General features: G+C 40.7%; 1 protein-coding gene across 3 annotated transcripts in view; it reads right to left on the minus strand.

Moving 5' to 3' along the window:
- The window catches only part of RBPMS (RNA binding protein with multiple splicing), a 261,429-nt gene extending 243,662 nt beyond the window's left edge, over positions 1 to 17,767 (minus strand). For 2 of the 3 annotated variants that reach the window (XM_006884131.1, XM_006884130.1), the window contains exon 1: positions 17,698 to 17,763. In XM_006884131.1, coding sequence (XP_006884193.1) covers positions 17,698 to 17,763 — 66 coding nt within the window. Of the gene's footprint in view, positions 1 to 17,697 lie in introns of all 3 variants that reach the window. The other variant, XM_006884129.1, reaches the window with a different exon arrangement.
- Between the last annotated feature and the right edge of the window lie 443 nt (positions 17,768 to 18,210).

An 18,210-nucleotide genomic window follows, 5' to 3' on the forward strand; every position in this document is an offset into this window, starting at 1 on the left:
CTTTTCAAGGCGAAGAGTGATTGGGGGGAAGGGGTGGTCAGGGAGAAACCTGTAACAGTGAATGACTGGAAATCCCAAGTCTCTGTAAACTTTCATTAAATTGGGGGGCGGGGGGCAAGCTTAGTAATGCTGGGCATGATTATATAGAAATTATCAGCCAGCCCTCAGGAGCAGTTGCATAAAGATGAGGCTACCGACCTTAAGGGCTCTGGTAGGTTGTTGTTGTTGTTATGTGCCATCGAGTCGCTTGCGACTCATAGCGACTCTATGTACAAGAGCTCTAAACGCTATTCTATCCTGTGCCAACCTAGCCATCTCAAACGCACTCATTCCCACCATTCCAGTCACAGAATTGATCCATCCGATCAAAGGTCTTCCTCTCCTTAGCCGCCCCTCCACTCTGCCAAACATGATGTGCCTCTCTAAGGACCAGTCCCTCCTTGCAACATGCCCAAAGTACGACAGATGAAGCTTCAGAATCCGTGACTGCAAGGAGCATTTAGGCTTCACCTTCTCCAGGACAAACCTGTTTGTTCTCCTAGCAGTCCATGGTATGCTCAACACTCTTCTCCAGCACCACAGCTCAAAGGCATCAATTCTCTTTCTATTATCCCTATTCACTGTTCAACTCTCTGATGCATAGCACATAACTGCGAAAACTATAGCCTGGATCAGTGCACCTTAGTCTCCAGACTGACGTCGTTGCTCTTCAGTACTCTTGAGAGGTCCCCCACAGCTGACTTTCCCAATGCAATTAGTCTCTTGATTTCCTGGCTGCTGTTACCAAGAGTGTTGTCTGTGGAGCCAAGTAAACTAACACTGTTAACTATCTCAATCTCTTCACCATCCATACTGATGCTGCCAATTGGCCCAGTGGTGAGAATCTTTGTTTTCTTGATGTTGAGCTTCAATCCATATACGTAGGTATACGGCAGGTTAGTGGTAAAGAATTTTACTGCCGACTCAAAAAAAGAGGACTTAAAACAAGCAAAAATACTCCAGGAGAAAAATCTTTGCTCCACAAATAAACTGTACTGTGGCCTCTTATTGTAGCAGAAAGAAGAAGAAAAAATCCCTCAAACTCACTGCCATCAAGTCAGAGCTGACTCTAACCCAGGGGATTTTCAGAGGCTGTAAGTCCCATGAGAGAGACCTCCCATCTTTCTCCCTTGGAACCTCTGGCAGATTCAAACCTCCAGAGAGGTGTCACTTTAGGATTAGCAGTGCAACCCTCTCCAGACCAGAGCTCCCATGTTTAGCAGCTTGTTTTATGTACCTTTTAAGTTGGAAAAGACTCAAAAGTCAATCCTCCAATGGGTTACAGAGGGGCGTAAACTGCAAGGAAGGAGACTGCCCAGCTTTTTCCCCATGTGGAACCAGCCGGTGAGTTTGAATCACATCCTTCTGGGTTGGTAGTGCAATTTTTACCACTAAGCCACCAGAGCTCGCTGTTGTAGAGGCAACAAATCAAAGCCCCAAGTCTAGCCTGTAGATCCCGATGCAGGTCTCAGGCTACACATTCTTTACTTTTTTTTCCCTTTTATTTTATGTGTGTGTACCATCAAATTGGATCTGACTGGTACAGGAAGAGATTGCCCCTCTTTCTCCAGCAGAACATATGGTGGATTCGAACTGAGTACCTCTGGGATTGCAGTGCAGCTTCTTGCCACTAGACCACCAGAGCTCTGCTATGCATTCTTTATGAAAAGAGACTATCTATTATTTCTTTTTCTCCTGGGAATCAGCTGGTGGATTTTAGCTGCTGATCTTTCAATTAGTAGGATAACACATTATATACTCAATTACTCAAACTCAAAGGCGTTGTATCAGAATTGACTCACAGCTGACCCTCATAGGGTTTTCTGAGGCCATAAAATCATGCTGGAAGAGACTACCCATCTTCCAAACTACCAGTGGGCTCAAACTGCCAGAGAGGCACTGGTTTAGGGCTCCCAGCACAACTCCCTACATACCATGCGACCGATACTCTCCTGTGCCATGACCAGATGCCATAAATTTCCAGTACAGAAAATGAGCTACATGAATAGCCTACATCTTTCAATTAACGGAAACTACCTCAGGTCTTTACAACAGTGTTTATTCTTTATCCTGTTCCTAGTAAAGAAATTGGCTAGGACTGAATATTAAACTACTGGAGTGGAAAGGGAGGTACATGAGGTATTTATGGTAGGCATGTGATTACAATCTCAAATTGAAAAATGCCATGATTTTCATAACTTCTTCATTAAGTTTGTGGAGACATTTCAAAGAACATTTATTGAATTAGTGGGAAGAGCAGGTAAAATTTCTGTTTCTTACGTCGTTGTGAAAATTTACTTGATCTCTTTACTGTATACATATATAAGCAAAAAGAATACCTTATTGTTGACTTCCAGGTAAGTGCACATCAAAAGGAATTCTCTATCTAATCATGACAACAGAAACAAAACCATTTTCATGTTGATTAACGGCCCATGGGTGTTTTGGAAGACAGAGGGGGGGAAGTTAATGGTTATAACTTCTTGGCTATATATTTGCCCAAACCAGAGACTCACAATATTCCAGAACCCAACAGCACTTTGAGTCTTTGCTCCCTCCCCACTGCTTTTTGTTTTTGTTTTCAAGATACAGAGTCAGCAGGCTAGGTGCACTATGACCAAACGGGAACAGATGCTGGACTTGCAAAGGGCAAGATGTTTCCCTTTGATCCTCTTAGAGAACATGGAATGAACAAACGTTCCTAATCAGGACATGTCCACTTTGACTCAGCATCAACCAGTACTCCCATGAATATGAAGTGCCATGGAGAAGGCAGCTCCTGCTACCAATAAAATCAGACACACCATATTCCTGTATCAGTCTAAACCATACAAAGTGTCCCAGTTGTGGATGTTCAGTCCCGTTCACACTTGGCAGGCTGATGCAGACAAGAGTTCTTGATGCAAAAACCCCCAAATCTGAAGCGTTACTGTGACCGTGTTGTACATAAGACCTAACACCTCTGGCCGAACACTGCAGAGTGGCTTAAGCTTAGAAAAAGTGAATCAGGTTATCTTTTCTGTTTAAAAATAACTGTGACCTCAACATAGACCATACCAGAAGAATAATTAATACTTTTAAAATGCCAAATGAATACCAGATATAAAATCCTCCAAATGAACCTAAGTCAACATCTATTTCTCTATGTGTAAACTAGTAACTTACATAATTTGCTTCATATTAGAGTTTTTTAAAAGTATATTAATAAATTTCACAGCTAAGCATTCTCAAGTCAATGGTGGGAATACTGGGCTTTTAAATATAATTAAAGTGTATCTAAAATATTACTAGAAACCTAGAATATCAGGAGCGTGCGTTTCTTTTAAACTTCATGACCTCTCATTCATTTGACTGAAAAGGTCGTTTACCTAAGTTTCAGGTCTCTTTTTTGTCTTTAAATTCTTCCAAAGTTCAGAGGTGGGGGGGGGGGGGGGGGGATAAATAAATAAAACATCAACAATGTACGTATAATCTTCTTTTTGCTTTATGTCATCCTTTAACATAAACAAAATGTATTAATATAATGGTGGGGAGAAAAGTTAATTAATAAAAACCTACCAACACTTCAGACACAGGAATTTTCAATAACAATGCTTCCCTGTAAAGGCTGGCATTTAGAATGACCTCACCTTGTTTCAACAACAATGTTCCCTCCCTTTTGTATATATAATGCAGTCTTCCAGCACATTTAACATACAAAGCCCTTCAGAAAGGGATCTCAGTGATAGCTTTAATCTTATCGAAACTTCTCAATTAAGTAGAGGTACTGTGAAAAAAGGAAACCAACCTTTACCAATAGCTCCACATCAGCCTCTCCACTCCCTACTGCAGCATAGATGTGCAGAGTTCTACTCGAACCCAGAGAACCCTAAAATAGAACACCCTGCCTTTCTCAAAGATAGTTACAACAAGGTTTTCTTACAGATGTTTATCATTTTTAAGTGTTCTGAAAATTAAGTAAGCCAAAAAACCATTTTCAGCAAAATATGTTTCTAATTACTAGGGAGATTTATATTCCTGGAAAAATAGTGTGCCTCAAAGAGCAGAAGTTCAAGCCTGCAAATGAACAAGAGTTTGCAAAAGCAAACAACTTTGATAAGAGAGATCCACTTTCCTAGTGATACAGACTGAGGATCCTGACATGGGGCACTGATGGTCACTCCGTGGGAGCTCTGAAGGCAAAATCCACAGACAATCAGCTCTTAGGACAAAACGTGTAGCTCTAAAGCAGTCTGAACATCAGACACTTCAGGCAGAATAATAAGCAATCTCCTCATGCAACTTACAGCCTCAGAAGCCCACCAGAATCAGCTATGAGTTGGTTTCGTCTGAGGGCAATGAAGACAGTATGAATACCATGTACAAGGAGGCACACTCCTCAGCAGACACACTGTGTGTTCTGAGGTCAGCTCATCAACACAGCAACAACTACAGCCCTTAGGCCCCTGTGCCACTCAACAAACAGAAGTCACTACCTATTATTAGGTCATCAATTTAGAATCATAAAAATGACAACAGTAGTTAAGGTAGGACTTCAAAAACTTCCATTTCTTTACAGGGTGTTTATTACCAAATTACAGGAACTGAACTTTTACGATGGATAAATACCAAAAACTAAAACCCATTCTGCCATCAAATGGAATTCCAATGCACAGTGACTCTGTAACACAGCTCAGCACTGTGCCCTCTTTATAAGTACAGTTACATCCCTCTCCTACAGAGCTGCTGGAAGGTTTGAACCAGCTGGTTATTCGGTTAAGAGTTGAGAAGTCTAACCACTGCCCCACTAGGGACAAGGATATGATACAAACACCCTTTCTCCCACTTTTCCCATTTGATGCTTACTGGTGATGGACTTTTTCAAATAAAAATTGAAAGTTCAGGTAAAACTGAATACTACGCTGGGTATAACTGAACACAACCCAGTGCTCAGCAAGAACCACTGCCCCCTCTTATTAAGCTGTCAGGTCCACCCAGAAGGTTCTGAAGGCACACCTTACACTAAAGGAAGACATGGGTCTGGAGACTTGTCCCCCACTGCCCTTCCCCCACTAGAAGGGCTAAAGCAGAGCTCCATTTCCGAGCTCAGGTTCTCTGCATAGCCCCTCCTCAAAACACAAAGACACAGGATGAGCCTTAAAGAGTCCTTTTGTTTAGAAAGGGCCATTTCCTGCTGCTAGCTTACACCCAGAAACTCCCACTCGCTTCAAGGAAAAGCATTCATTTTCTTAGTAATTATAAAACCTAAAAAACAAAATAAAACCAACAACCAGCGTTAGGTAAGAAAACCGGACTTAATATATTTGCAAACTGAAAGGAGCTCTCAAAGAACAGTGTTTCCCTAATTTTTCATTTCCTTAAAATAATTTTAACAAACTAAACAGGCAAGGTATGGTGTTTTCATTTAAAAAGCTTAAAACCATTCCCCAAATAGCTTATTCTTTCAATTCTGATGTATCTTCGCATGCAATTTCAGCCTCTCATATAACAATGGGACAGGGAAAGTTGGATGGAAGTGGGAAAAGCTCAATCAAGTTACACAAAGGAAACTGGTGACCTGTGAGACAAAGAGCTGCACTGCCAATCCCAAAGTCAAGAGGTTCAAATCTACTATATTCTCCCTGGGAGCAAGTTGGGCAATCTCCTACCATGTGATTTACAGCCTCTGAAAACCCCCTCAAGGGTGTGCTACGAATTGGTTCCAACAAGGTTTATTGAATGCATCTCAGGCGTTGTCTGGATTGGGACACCTTTACATTTTTAATTAAGAAAACAAAGATTTAAGGGGTAAATAGCTTAAATGACTTTTCTAAGGTCCCGGAGATAATAAAAGTAACTGAAGAGTACTGATGATTTGGTTAAGAACTGAATTCTACTAGGTTGGTTACACAGCTCCTGGAACGCGAGCTGGGCAGCTAACCAAAGGCTGCAGTCTCTGGCTGGCTGAGTCCTCCAGCGACTGAGGAGGACACAAGGGCAGACTCCTCCCACTGATGCAAAGTTGTTATGAGTCAAAATTAACTAAATGGCCGCAACTTTGAGTTTCATCTACTACAGATCAGTTCTAACACTATCAGACAGTGGATATAGTTAACTTTAAAGAGGTCAACTTCAGAACATAAATGCGGATAATCCATGACTGCAAGAGTCTGCAAATTCAGCAGCCTGATGCTCACAATAAGGAAGATTTACAGTTCTGAATAAAAACAACACCTGAGTCTGAGGCAAACTGTGTATGCATTTGAGTACTCCAGAAGGGTTCACAGAGCACAGGTCAGATGTTCCCTCAAGGCCACAAACACAGGTACTTAAAGGCTGGATCCATCCAGCAACAGCCAGCATTATTAACTTGAGCTTCAGATCTTGAGAGGAGTACATAGTGAATTTGAGGCTGGGCTAACTCTCCAAACTAATTCTGCATGGGCTGCAAACATCAACCTTTGGGACTTGAGAATCACTTCAAAACAGGAGACAACTTCACAACATTAAGTACTTTATTTTGCCCTGCTTTTACGTCAATGTTTCTTATACCATATCAGGCCCACAAGTCACTAACTCCTGGTTCTCTGGAATGATGTACTTGGTTTTTATTCTAAGTGGACAAAATTAGGGACAATCTCTTTATATGGAGAAAAATTACGCTATATTCCTCCAACCAGTGTCCTTCTGGACAAAATTTTTCACTTAGGGTATGAGATGCTGATGGTAGTTTCTGATGCAATTTAAGTGGAGTATGGGATGGGAATCCAGGAAAGTACAAAAACCAATAATTAAAATTTAATCGGAAAAAAAAATTCTGAAAGAGATTTATAATGATGGGGTCCACTGGAGAGGCTTCAGAGTTTATTGAGCAGTTCGAGGCATTGTTCTAGAAATTGGAGGTTACTGCATTATACAATACAGAGGAGGTGCTTGATGCCATTAAGTCACATTCCAGAAGGCAAGACAAATTTTAAATGAGGAAAATAAGCTTGCAAAAGTAATGTCAGTGAGTAAGAAGGATATCTGGAAAATAAGAAGGCTATCACTAATAGCAGTTGGGAATATAGGGCTACTTTAATTTGAAGATCAAAGTCCTCTTTGGGGTGACATTTAAACTGAGATTTGAATAAGCCACAAGAATGAATGTGCTATGTTAACATCTGGGACTAGGGTTTTCCATGTCAAGTGAAAGGCATGCACAAAGGCCCTGAGGCAGGAACAAGTCTGGCAAGTTCTCTGTAGCCACAGAGTCAGAGTACCTGAAGTCTAAGGAGACTGATTTGTGGTAGGTAGATGAGGTCAGGGGAAGAAGAAAGGTCAGCTTGCACATACACTCACATCCCCACCCCCCACCCCCGAAGCATTTTAAGTGCCCACGCACCAGCTGTGAGACCTTGCAGAAATCTCCGAGAACCTCAGTTTTTTTAACTATGAAATTGGGACGGCAACATCTCATCTGTCTTGTTAAAGAGCAGTGTTTTAAAAGGTCTATGAATTCGTCCAATGAAAAACCAATATATGATTTGTAAACTTCCACTCAGATAAAATACTAAATTTAAAAAGTAATGTTAAAAGCATGGACTAGATAAAAGTTGGATCGGCTAATTGAACTAATATGCAAAAATCCCTACATGCTTTTGTAAGTTTCGTGATTTGTGGGTTTCCAAATAATCTTCAACCCTTCCAATTTTCTTATACATATTAGCTCTATTATTTCTTTTGCCGATAAGGATAGAAGCTGCGCTGGGGCGGGGGTGCGGGGGTGGGGGGGGATTAGGGGAAAGAAGGAAACTCTGGTGCTCTACTGATAAGAATCTGCACTGCCAAGCTGAAGGCATGTGGTTCAAATCTACCAGCCGCTCTGCGAGAGAAAGATGGGCAATATCCTCCCATGCAACCAAACTGCCTCTGGAAACCAACCCACTAGAGGGTCAGCTATGAGTCAATTCAACTGAACAGGACACAGTGACAATAACAAGGAACAGCTAACTACATTCCATTTGTCTTGTTCCTTCCACCTTGATAAGCAAGGTTCAGAGTAGCAGCAACTACTAATGGCTTCAGTGCCGAGTCACCCAGCCTGGGGGGGGGGGGGGGGCAGGGACAGGATGGATGGGCATGTCCCCTGCTCCTCAATCATATCCTGCCGGTTTAAAGGGATGCTGTATTTAAAAACAGATGCCTCTTAGGAAATTCACACATTTTAAGTCCTAGAGCTCACACATGCTGGGTAAAGTAATTACACTTCCATAGCACTTCCCCTCTAAAGACAAAGAAATTTTGTTATTCTGTAATAAGATAGCACTTTCGGTACTACACTTTATCCCAAGAGGGCTTAACATCCAACTTATAGATGTGCATCTTAAGAATTTAAAAACAAAACAGAAACACAGTATTGGGGATTCAAGAAGAAAAAAAAACCCACTTTTTAAACTTCAGGATTCCTCTGAGGATACTACTGTTGGCCAGCAGCTAGCTTATATACCTGGTGACACAAGAATATCAGAGGAATATAATTTTTAAAAAACTCATGAAAAAGGAAGATTAATTAACAAAAGTCGATTTTCGGTGTGTCTTCCTGGGTTGGTGAGGTGTACTTTAATTTTGATGCACCCAGATTTCCCATACTTTTGAGACTTGACAGGATTGTGCTGGGTCACTCACTGAGGCAGTCTCTCTGCACTTCCAATTTGTGTAACAATACATATTACAGCCCAGAATTTGGATTTGCCTTCTTGGTGTGCCTGGCGTTTATAATATCATTTCCTTCTTCTTAGTCCGCCACACACTGTGCATCCCAATGGTTATATCATGGCTGACATCTAGAGAAAAACAAATGCGAATGGTTGGTTTAAGTTTCTGAATTACTTTTCTTCCTTTCCAGGCAGAAAAGGTGGTAAATTTTCAGGACCGCAGAGATGGAATAAACGGATGGCTTTGCTGCTACTCGCCACAAACTCAATCTACTCTTTTTTTCCCCTCCCCCGCTGATAAAGTCACAAAAGAACAAAGCAAGTAGGACAATTTTTTCCTTATAAAAATACTCAAGGGCAGGATTAGCCTCTTCAGATCTTGCAAGACCTTTACTTCCCAAGCTCTTGTACAGATTTTTATGGTTGCTTGATCTTCCTTCCTACTTCCAAAACCTGGGATGGGGGGTGGGGGGTGTCTGTGAGAGTGAGGAGTAGGTATTATGAAAGCCTGGGAGTTGCAAATTTTCGAGGGAAACAATATTTTGAGACTTGTTGAAAGCAAAATAGGACATGACTAAAATTCTCCTACAATTATATTTTTATGTCTGGAATTCATCTTCCAAGATAAACCTCTATTCTCTTTTTGTACAACCAGTATTGAGTGAGAGACCCTGAGAGGCTTATGGAAGTCTTCAAGACCGTGGGCTTTTCCTTGTTGTTTTCGGTCAAGTGGCCAACTCATAGCTGACCTTTCAGCAGGATTTCAGAGGCAGTTAACTGCAAGGGAGGAGATGGCTGGCCTGTCCTACTCCCGAGGAACAGATGACGGATTCAAACCACATGGCTTTGAGAACGCAGCACATCTTTTTACCACTAGGCCACAAGAGCTCCCTGAGGCTTTCAAACAGATAACTATGAAGGGGGGAAAAATTCTAAATAGGTAGAGTAGGTATAACAGATTCTTCTGTATGTACATTGAAGAGGACTTTTAAAAAATGGTTCCATTTTTCCAGAGGATTTCCAATTCTCCCATACCCTCCAAACAATTTTTTATATCACTATGCATTTCAGTAAATTTTGTTTCAGGCTGCACCAAAAGAATAAAAGAAGAAGAAAGAGATTGAAAACTACTGAATAACTGTCTGCTGAACAGTTTGCAGAGTACCTTTCATCATCTACCTTCAGTCGACACCTCTCTTCAACTTTTAGACAGTCCTATTCATGTTTCCCACATTTTTGGCTGATGTTTAGTTGTTTCTGGAAAATATAAATGTATTTGAGCTCTAAACTCTCCTCTGCATCTCTTTAACCTAACTTCCTAGTTGCTTCCTTTCACTATCAACCTCTCTTTTTTTTCTCTCCATATATGCACCATTTAGCTAGATGTCCAAAGAACAGAGCCTTAGAGACCTTTATTTAGATGGATGCCTGATTCAAAGCCCGTCAACCACATACGCAACAGTCATCAAGGACTCTGAACATTCCAAGTCTTTCCCTCCTCAGCCACCACTGCCAGCCACGAGTTTAACAAAGCATATTGATTTTTCCCACCATCCTTCATAGACTGTCCATCTTTCTTCTGTGGAGCAGCTAGCAGATTTGAACTGCATGTCTTTGGGTTGGCAGTGCAGTTCCTTACCACTAGGATACTTATGCACAGAGTAAATGTTCAACATTATGGTTAGTATTTCTTGAATGAATAAAAAGATTCCTGAAAATTTCACCACATATATATTTGGTTCCTTTTCCTCAAAATTCACAAACTGAATAAAATTCACATTTTATTCTCCTAAACTCAAGCAAGGACCCATTCTTTGTCCACTACTCAACCAGCTTCAAACTCCAAATAAAATCAAGTGGGGCCTCTGCTCATCCCAATATCAAAACTTCCCACCTCCCGTACACTTTAAACTCAGAGGTGTAAGTATGATAAGTTATCCAGGTTATTCCCATAGGTGACATGAATCATCCCCGTCAGGGTCACAGTGTACCAACATCCTCATTTCAACACTGTTGTCAGGTGCTGCTGATCTGACGATGGCTCACAGCGACCCTAGGAACTAAGGGATCCTCATGATCTCACAGCTGCGGGCATATGTCAATCCATCTTACTGAGGGTCTCCCTCGCTTTCACTGACCCTCCACCTTTGCCAGCATGTTGTCTTGTTCTGAGGACTGGCCCCACCTGACAGCCATCTCAAGCATATAAGCAATTTCACCACTCAATATCCGCTTTAATTAATACCTGGTCCCAGGTAGCCTCATTGAACTTAGGCAGCCACTTTGGCTACAGCTATTTAGGTTCATTCTCCTCATTCCTTCCTAAGTTCTTTCTTTGACCAAAGTAAGCACACTTTGAGAGAAACATTTGCATTCCCTTTCCCCTACCCCCAGGCAGACACTAAGGTGCCAAATGAAACTGAACACAAACATTCCAGAGTGGCTGTCACACAGAGCAGGCTTGTTTGGGAACAGAGGGAGCTCCTTGCTCTTCCACCAACCAAGGCTACCGGAAGCACACATCAAAGAGGTCAAATCAAACTCTGATGGTGAAAACATGTAATCAGCAATCCTACCTTGATAGGAGTTTCCCAGTGGACCAGGAATGCTCACCTGTGCACTCAATGAATGGACCAGAAAGGATGAGAGTGGAGAGAGACAATGCTCCTACTTGTGCATCCATGACGTCTCTAAATCCTGGCAAGTCCGACTCACAGCAACCTTCCTTCCATCAGGTATCTGAAGCTATATATATTCATGGGAGACTCACATCTTTCCTTCCCAAAGCAGCTGGTGGATTTGAACTGCTGACCTTTTGGTTAGCAACAACATAATCCATTATACCACCAAAGTTTCTTGTAGGCAAGAACTGCAAAAATTGACGCAACTCATGGCCATCAACTCAGAAGTCACTCATAGCTGACCTTCTAGCAGGTTTTTGGTGGCTATATATCATATTTTTCTCCTATAGAGCTGCTGGGAATTTGAACCACCAAAGGGACAACATCTTTAGCTTTATCAGCTCAACTCTTTACCCATTCAATGTGGCTATAAAACCCTTAATAAGAATTCTATGTGTACACACACATACCCACATCAGTTTACCTACTGGTGAGACTCTATTTGGTTAAGTGTTAAATGCAAAGAATAGGGTGATACAATGTCACAGATTTTTTTTTAAAAAAAAAATACTTTAAGGAAGGCAGCAATTCAGGAGTCATGTCTCCAGAAACAGGCGTAACAGAGAAATTTCTATTAAAATTCTATGGGAAAACATCTCTTTTGAGATAGGGCACTAAGATGAGGGCATCCTTTAAAATGTAAGCAGAAACTTAAATTCAGTCTTGAAAACAGCCCAGCATGGATGAAGAGAATAAAAGAGGAATAAAGAGGTTGAAAGCTATTGAGTACCTGTCTGCTGAACAAATGGTTTAGGGAGTATTGACATTAGGACGAACAGTGAATGGACCTTCTATTGGGGGAACAGAGTACTGCTTGCTGAAGGATTTGGGGTATCAGAGGATCCACAGAATAAGAACCGAATGGGGAAAGAAGAAAAAAAAAAAGGGTATTAGAACAAGGAAAGCAAATGATCCAAGATAAAGAATTGAATGTATTATGAAGAATGGCTATGAGGAACAGAAGCCTTGATTCCTGTAGCAAGGTTTATAGGCAAAACTGATTAAGCCAATGATTTGGGAATACCAACAGAAATTCCAAGAGAATATAATAAAACTTCCAAGCAAAGAAACATTCAATTCTTTTTCTCCACATGGTAACTTTAGGAAATTTAGAAAGCACAGAAAAGTTATCAGCAAATAAACAGCAACTACCTGTCTAATCAGACAATTTTTGGTACATGTCTGTTGTTGTTATGTGCCGTCGAGTTGTTTGTGACTCATAGCGACCCCATGTACAACAGCCCTAAACCCTGCTCTATCCTGTGACAATCGCACTGCCTCTGACACACCCATCCTGATTACCCCAGTCACTGAATCAATCCATCTCATAGAGGGTCATCCCCTCCTGCGCTGTCCCTCCACCCAAATTTTATGTAATTGATAGCACACAATATAAAACTTTTTAATCATTTCACTTATTGCTGTAAAGACTTTAATCAACTGATTTCTCATGGATGTTAGAATTTAACTGTTTTTTTGTAGGGTTTTTAACAGCTAATTTCTCAGCGTATCACTTCTCTGGAGTTTATCAGAGAATTTGGAACGCTAATCTATCCCTCTGCTAACAGTGGAAAATGTGGAATCGGAACCAACTGATAGCTGACTCTTCTGTGGGTTTTTAGAGACAGTAAATCACAGAGGAGGAGAATGGTCATCTTTCTCCCACAGAGCAGCTGGTGGATTTGAACCACATACTTTTGCATTGTCAGTGTAAATCTGTTAAATCAAAACAGAGTTTTCAAAGACCAAATTTTTAATGGCTACCTAACATTCTCTTTGAGAAATTCGACCATGATTTACTTAACTATTACCCTATGTTGCATATAGAGATTTTTTTTTTGGTGTGAGTTTTCATTATTATAAAATGGGCAATCTCCTCCCATTAATTTACAGTCTCCAGAAATGCAGAGAAGGATAAACTACGAGTCTGTTCCCACTTGAAGGCAATAAGAAAGACAGAGAGATAAGCACCTATGTAATAATTATTCTTATAAAATTGTTTGTGAATGATTACTAGTGCCTTTTGGTAATTTCCCCAAAATAAAGTTACTAAATTTAAAGGTATGAATACATTTTGAAATATAATGCCAAAATCCTTCAGTTCTGAACACTTTTATCCTAAAAAAAAAATAAAATACGAACTAACACAAATTATACAAAAGCATCTCCTTAAAGTACCTGTACCCCACCCAAACTGTCCATCTAAAAATCAAATGTCACCAGGAAAAGCGAGACTGCACTTGAGCAAAAGGGCACATCAGGGAAATTCTAAAACACCGCTGGAAAAAGAACTCCAAGTGTGTGCCATATTGGCAATGAGCTTACAGCATCATTTCACTATGAAGTCACTGCATGTGAATCCAAAACACTGTCACCAAATCCTATTCTGTGATTGAATTTTAAGTTTATTATATTAGATTTAATTTGGAATAGCAGACTCCAAACAAGGTTAAATTGTTTGAGACTGCCCCATACTTTTCCAAAGCCATAATGTAGATTCACTTTTACACTCAATCCGAGGTGCCACATCAAAGTGACACTGTCCGCTTTCTCCGTGCCAATTATTAGAAACAATTCTCTTTCTGGCTCCAATATTTTGGCAGACTTACTATGTACTTTTAAAAGAAGGAAAGCAAAGTAAAGAGTTGTATTAGCCTCTGAAGAACTGCCTTTACATGATTCCTGCTTGACATCTGCCAAACATCTTTTCAATCAATATCCCAACAGTGCCAAGCTTTTCACTTTTTCTGTTATATTTTAAGCACAAGTCAGTTCAGTCAAAGAAATTTACGTGAAATTATTTAACATCACTGCCTCCAAATCATAAAAAGTCTTTTTAGAACGTATTTGTAATTTTTTTTTAAAAGCAATGGATAAAATAAATATTAAAGCCAAATTACATATTTGTCCACTTTCCACAAATGTCTGTTTGAAAACTCAGTGCTTAACAAATTTTTTTTCCTACTGCAAGAAAACAAAGTTTAGTAAACTATATATTAGACTTTTGGTAAATTTTTGATTAAGACTTAATTGAATCTATGACTTATATATCTATTAGTGATAAAATTTGATGTAGTATAAACTGCCCAAAGGCATTTTAAAAGAGTATATGGACTAAAACTAGAGGAAAATTCTAGGAATTAATTTTTTCTAAAATGCTATAAAAAAATTACCCGGTGTGCAATATATATTAAGTCTTAAATGGCAGATCCCAGTAAAATCTCAACAACCAGGTTTTCTTTGTAAGGATAACTCATATAAGAACACACAGCTATAGCACACCAGAACCAGAAAGCCAGATGTCTCATCTCTCTTAGGCAGCTTACGAGCCAAATCTTAAAGTTCTTTTTCCTCAAAGGTTTAAATACTATCCAAAAGGAGAAGAATATGTCCTTCAAGATCTCAAAAACTTGCAACCTTAAAAAAAACTGCAAAAATTATCCTAAATCTCATTCTGTTCATTCTTACAGTTTGCACTAGACTCGTGTTTCAGCATCTTTGCTTCTTTGGAGAAAGCATTAAATGCTCTTAAATCAGTTAAGATATCCTAAAAAAAGAAAAGGAGCTCTTTTTAAACAAATATAAATAAATCATACTCATAATCTATGAACTCAACTATTTTCTGTTGATGATTGGACTAATCTTTCCCAATCAGTTCAATGGTCATCAAAAACAACAACAAAATGCATTTATCCTCTCTTGCCATTGCTATGTTATATATACATGTGTGTGTTGTTTACTGGAAGCCTTTGCCAATACATTTAAATATGATGAGAATGAACTGCTGATCCACTAGGTGGGCTGGGAAAGAGTCCATCGTGGTTGTTTTATGTTCATCATGTGGTGAGCATTCAGTGCAAAGTCATCAAATACCGTATTTATTACACTTGTGGTTTTCAGAATTATGGGGGTATTAGAAATGAAGGTAAGAGTCTTCAAAAAACAACTAAAACCTGGGGGAAAAAAGGGGAAATTGGGCTACAATTACCTGGATCATCAGGGTAACTACTTTCTTTTCCTGAATTTCTAACACAGAAACCTTCCCTTCATGGTGAACATTTTATGCATCATACCTGTTACACACTTGAGTTCTGAAATCTCCCTAAGACTCTCCTCCTATTTTTAAAATAGCAAGTGTTTTGCTAAACATACTGACATCTGTATGTTATTTCTACCTGAGAAGAAACACAGGCCAACAGGGCAGTGGCTCCTGGAGATGCCTGAGACTATTTGTACACAAGCTCATACACATTCCCAACAAAGAGCAGAACAGGCCACACCTCAATTGTGGCAGCAAGATGATTCCAGCAGGGGAAAAACATGACTTTTCTCTTACTTAATTCCATTATGAGCTGTATGGTCTTGAAACACTTAGACCTCTTTTTTTGGCTGCCTACCAAAAGCAAAAACTAGTATGTTTTACCTGATTAACTTTTTCCCAATTACAAATTTTCTTAAGTAGGGAACAGAGAAATATAATCTCATATATACATATATATATTTTCCTAGAAGTAAACAGATTGCCAATCTAACTGAAAATACTAAAATTTCTGAAGCACGCATTGAAGATCTTGGTATGTTAAGTGGATTAAATAGCGTAATCCCTTAAAAAAAGGCAAACTTGCCGTTATTTTAAAATTTCACTTAGATAAGGAAAATAGCAAAGCAGCCCAAAAGATGAGAAATTTTTAAATAGTGGAACTTGCAATCCAAGTCTCAAAAAAAGAAAATGATCAGTAGTATTACATCATTAGTTATAAAACAAGGACGTAAACAACACTTTTCAAACTAATTTTTTATCATAAAATAATGTCCCCAGATGAGAATGCAATTTTTATCTTATCATTATTCACATAAATTGCATTTTGCATTGTTTTCATGAAGTTAGTTCTTTCTTTCTGACTTAAATAGTTCTCATTTAACAGACAACAAGCAGATGGTGTATATGTTTCCATTAATTTCTCCATGTTTGGTTTCACTATCTGAATTTCCGTTGGCGCAGACACAATATTTCAATAATCATCTCGGGTTCAGAACGGCTCTGCATTAATTTACCACTGTGTTCACCTTATCTATTAGGATGCAGTGTACCATACACACGATGTAGTTCGGATCTAGATTTATGTTTTCTGGCATTTGCACACACTCTAAAGTTCCTTTTTGAATGTTTAAGAACTCAACTATATGAGATGTTCAAAATGTAATTAAAAAAATCCTGTTCTTTAGATTCCACATACTGTACCTGCGCGAACGGAGTTACTCAACAGCATACCACCCACATCCTACATATAAAATCCTGAAAAGCTTTGAGTACCTCCCTACATTTACTGGATTTTGTGTTTCCACCAAAGGAATGCTTCTCAGCCGCAAGTTTTTGTCGTTATTGTGAACACATCACGTAAAATTTATGTTCGGAAATCAAAGTGCTATAAAAATAGCCTCGATGATGATTCGGCCAACTGTTAAGTTTTTAACCCTTTATTCTGTTCCTCACATCAGTATTGCCTATTGGCCCTAAATTTGCAAAAAGACTTCCCAGGTTGGGGAGGAGGGGGTCTCTGACTCATCAGAGAAGAATGCAGCTGATAAATTAATTATCTATTAAACCAAAATTCCGGCGCTTGAAAAATATTTACCAAGAACTTTTAACACTTAAAGGGAGGGAAAAGTTATAAAACAAAATGAGTTTGAATGGTTGAATGTAAAACCAATTTGCATTATAAACTTCACTCAATAAAAATAATTAAAGAAGAAAAATAAGTTTTGAAACAGGGAATAAAAGATTTAAAAGGGAGAGGACAGGGGTACAGAAAGTGTTGGCGAGGGCTTGTACCCCGAATTTCTTGAAACACACACACACACACACACACACACACACACGAACTACGAATCCTAGAGGGCAAAACTCAATTCTGACCTCCAGGTCCCAAGAATCTGAAGTCACCCAAGAGTCAACTCTCGATTCGCTCTTTAAAGCCCGGAGCAAACAAAGCTGATCATTATACTTACAAAAGTCTCCAAAAAGTCCTCAAAGTTACGCAATTTTAAGAACGCAGACAAGCGTGGATACACAAGAACAAACTCCAGAGAAACTCCCTTCCGGGACCTAAGTTTTGGGGTTGTGTCTCTGGGCAAGGTCAGTTTCCAAACCTACTTCGGCGCCCCCTCCCCTGGCACCATGCCCGTCGTCCCGGTCCCAGCACCCGCGCCCCGCCGGCTACCCTGCGGCTGCCCGCGCTCTGGGGCAAGCCGGCTCCTCCCGTCCCAGGTCGCACCCGCCACTTCACCGAGCCGCTCAGTACCTCTTCCTCCTGAAGGTTGGCCTCGTTTGGGGTGTTCTCCTTCTCGGCTTTGCTGCCGTTGTTCATCTTCCCGGTCCTTTCTCCCCGGGCGGGGCTGGGGCGCGGGACTGGGCGAGGGCGCGCTCGCCCACTGTTCCCTTCCCGGGGCACCCGGACTCCCTCGGGTGGGGTGCCGCGGGCAGCGGAGACTGGAGCTGGGGCCGCGGCTGCTCGGGCTCCCGCAGCGCGGAGAGACTGCGGCGGCCGGCGACTCAGGAAGTGCGAGGCAGCAACCGGGCAGGGCAAGGGCGCGGGCGGACTTAAGAAGGGAACGCAGACAATCGGGACCCGCGAGAGAGACCTGGAGAGGGAGGGCGGGCGCGAGGGAAGGAAGGAAGGAAGCTAGGATGGGGCTAGAGATTTGGGGATGTGGCCAAGTTGGGGCTGGGGGCTGCTACTGCTCAAGTTTAGCAGCAGCTGGAGTGGGCGGGAGCGAGGGGTGTCCCGAGAGGAGGAGTTGGTGCGGGGTGGCGG

The sequence above is a fragment of the Elephantulus edwardii genome, unplaced genomic scaffold (assembly GCF_000299155.1).
Source record: "Elephantulus edwardii isolate Elephantulus edwardi_28Jun2011 unplaced genomic scaffold, EleEdw1.0 scaffold00031, whole genome shotgun sequence".
In the NCBI taxonomy this organism is placed as follows: Eukaryota; Metazoa; Chordata; class Mammalia; order Macroscelidea; family Macroscelididae; genus Elephantulus; species Elephantulus edwardii.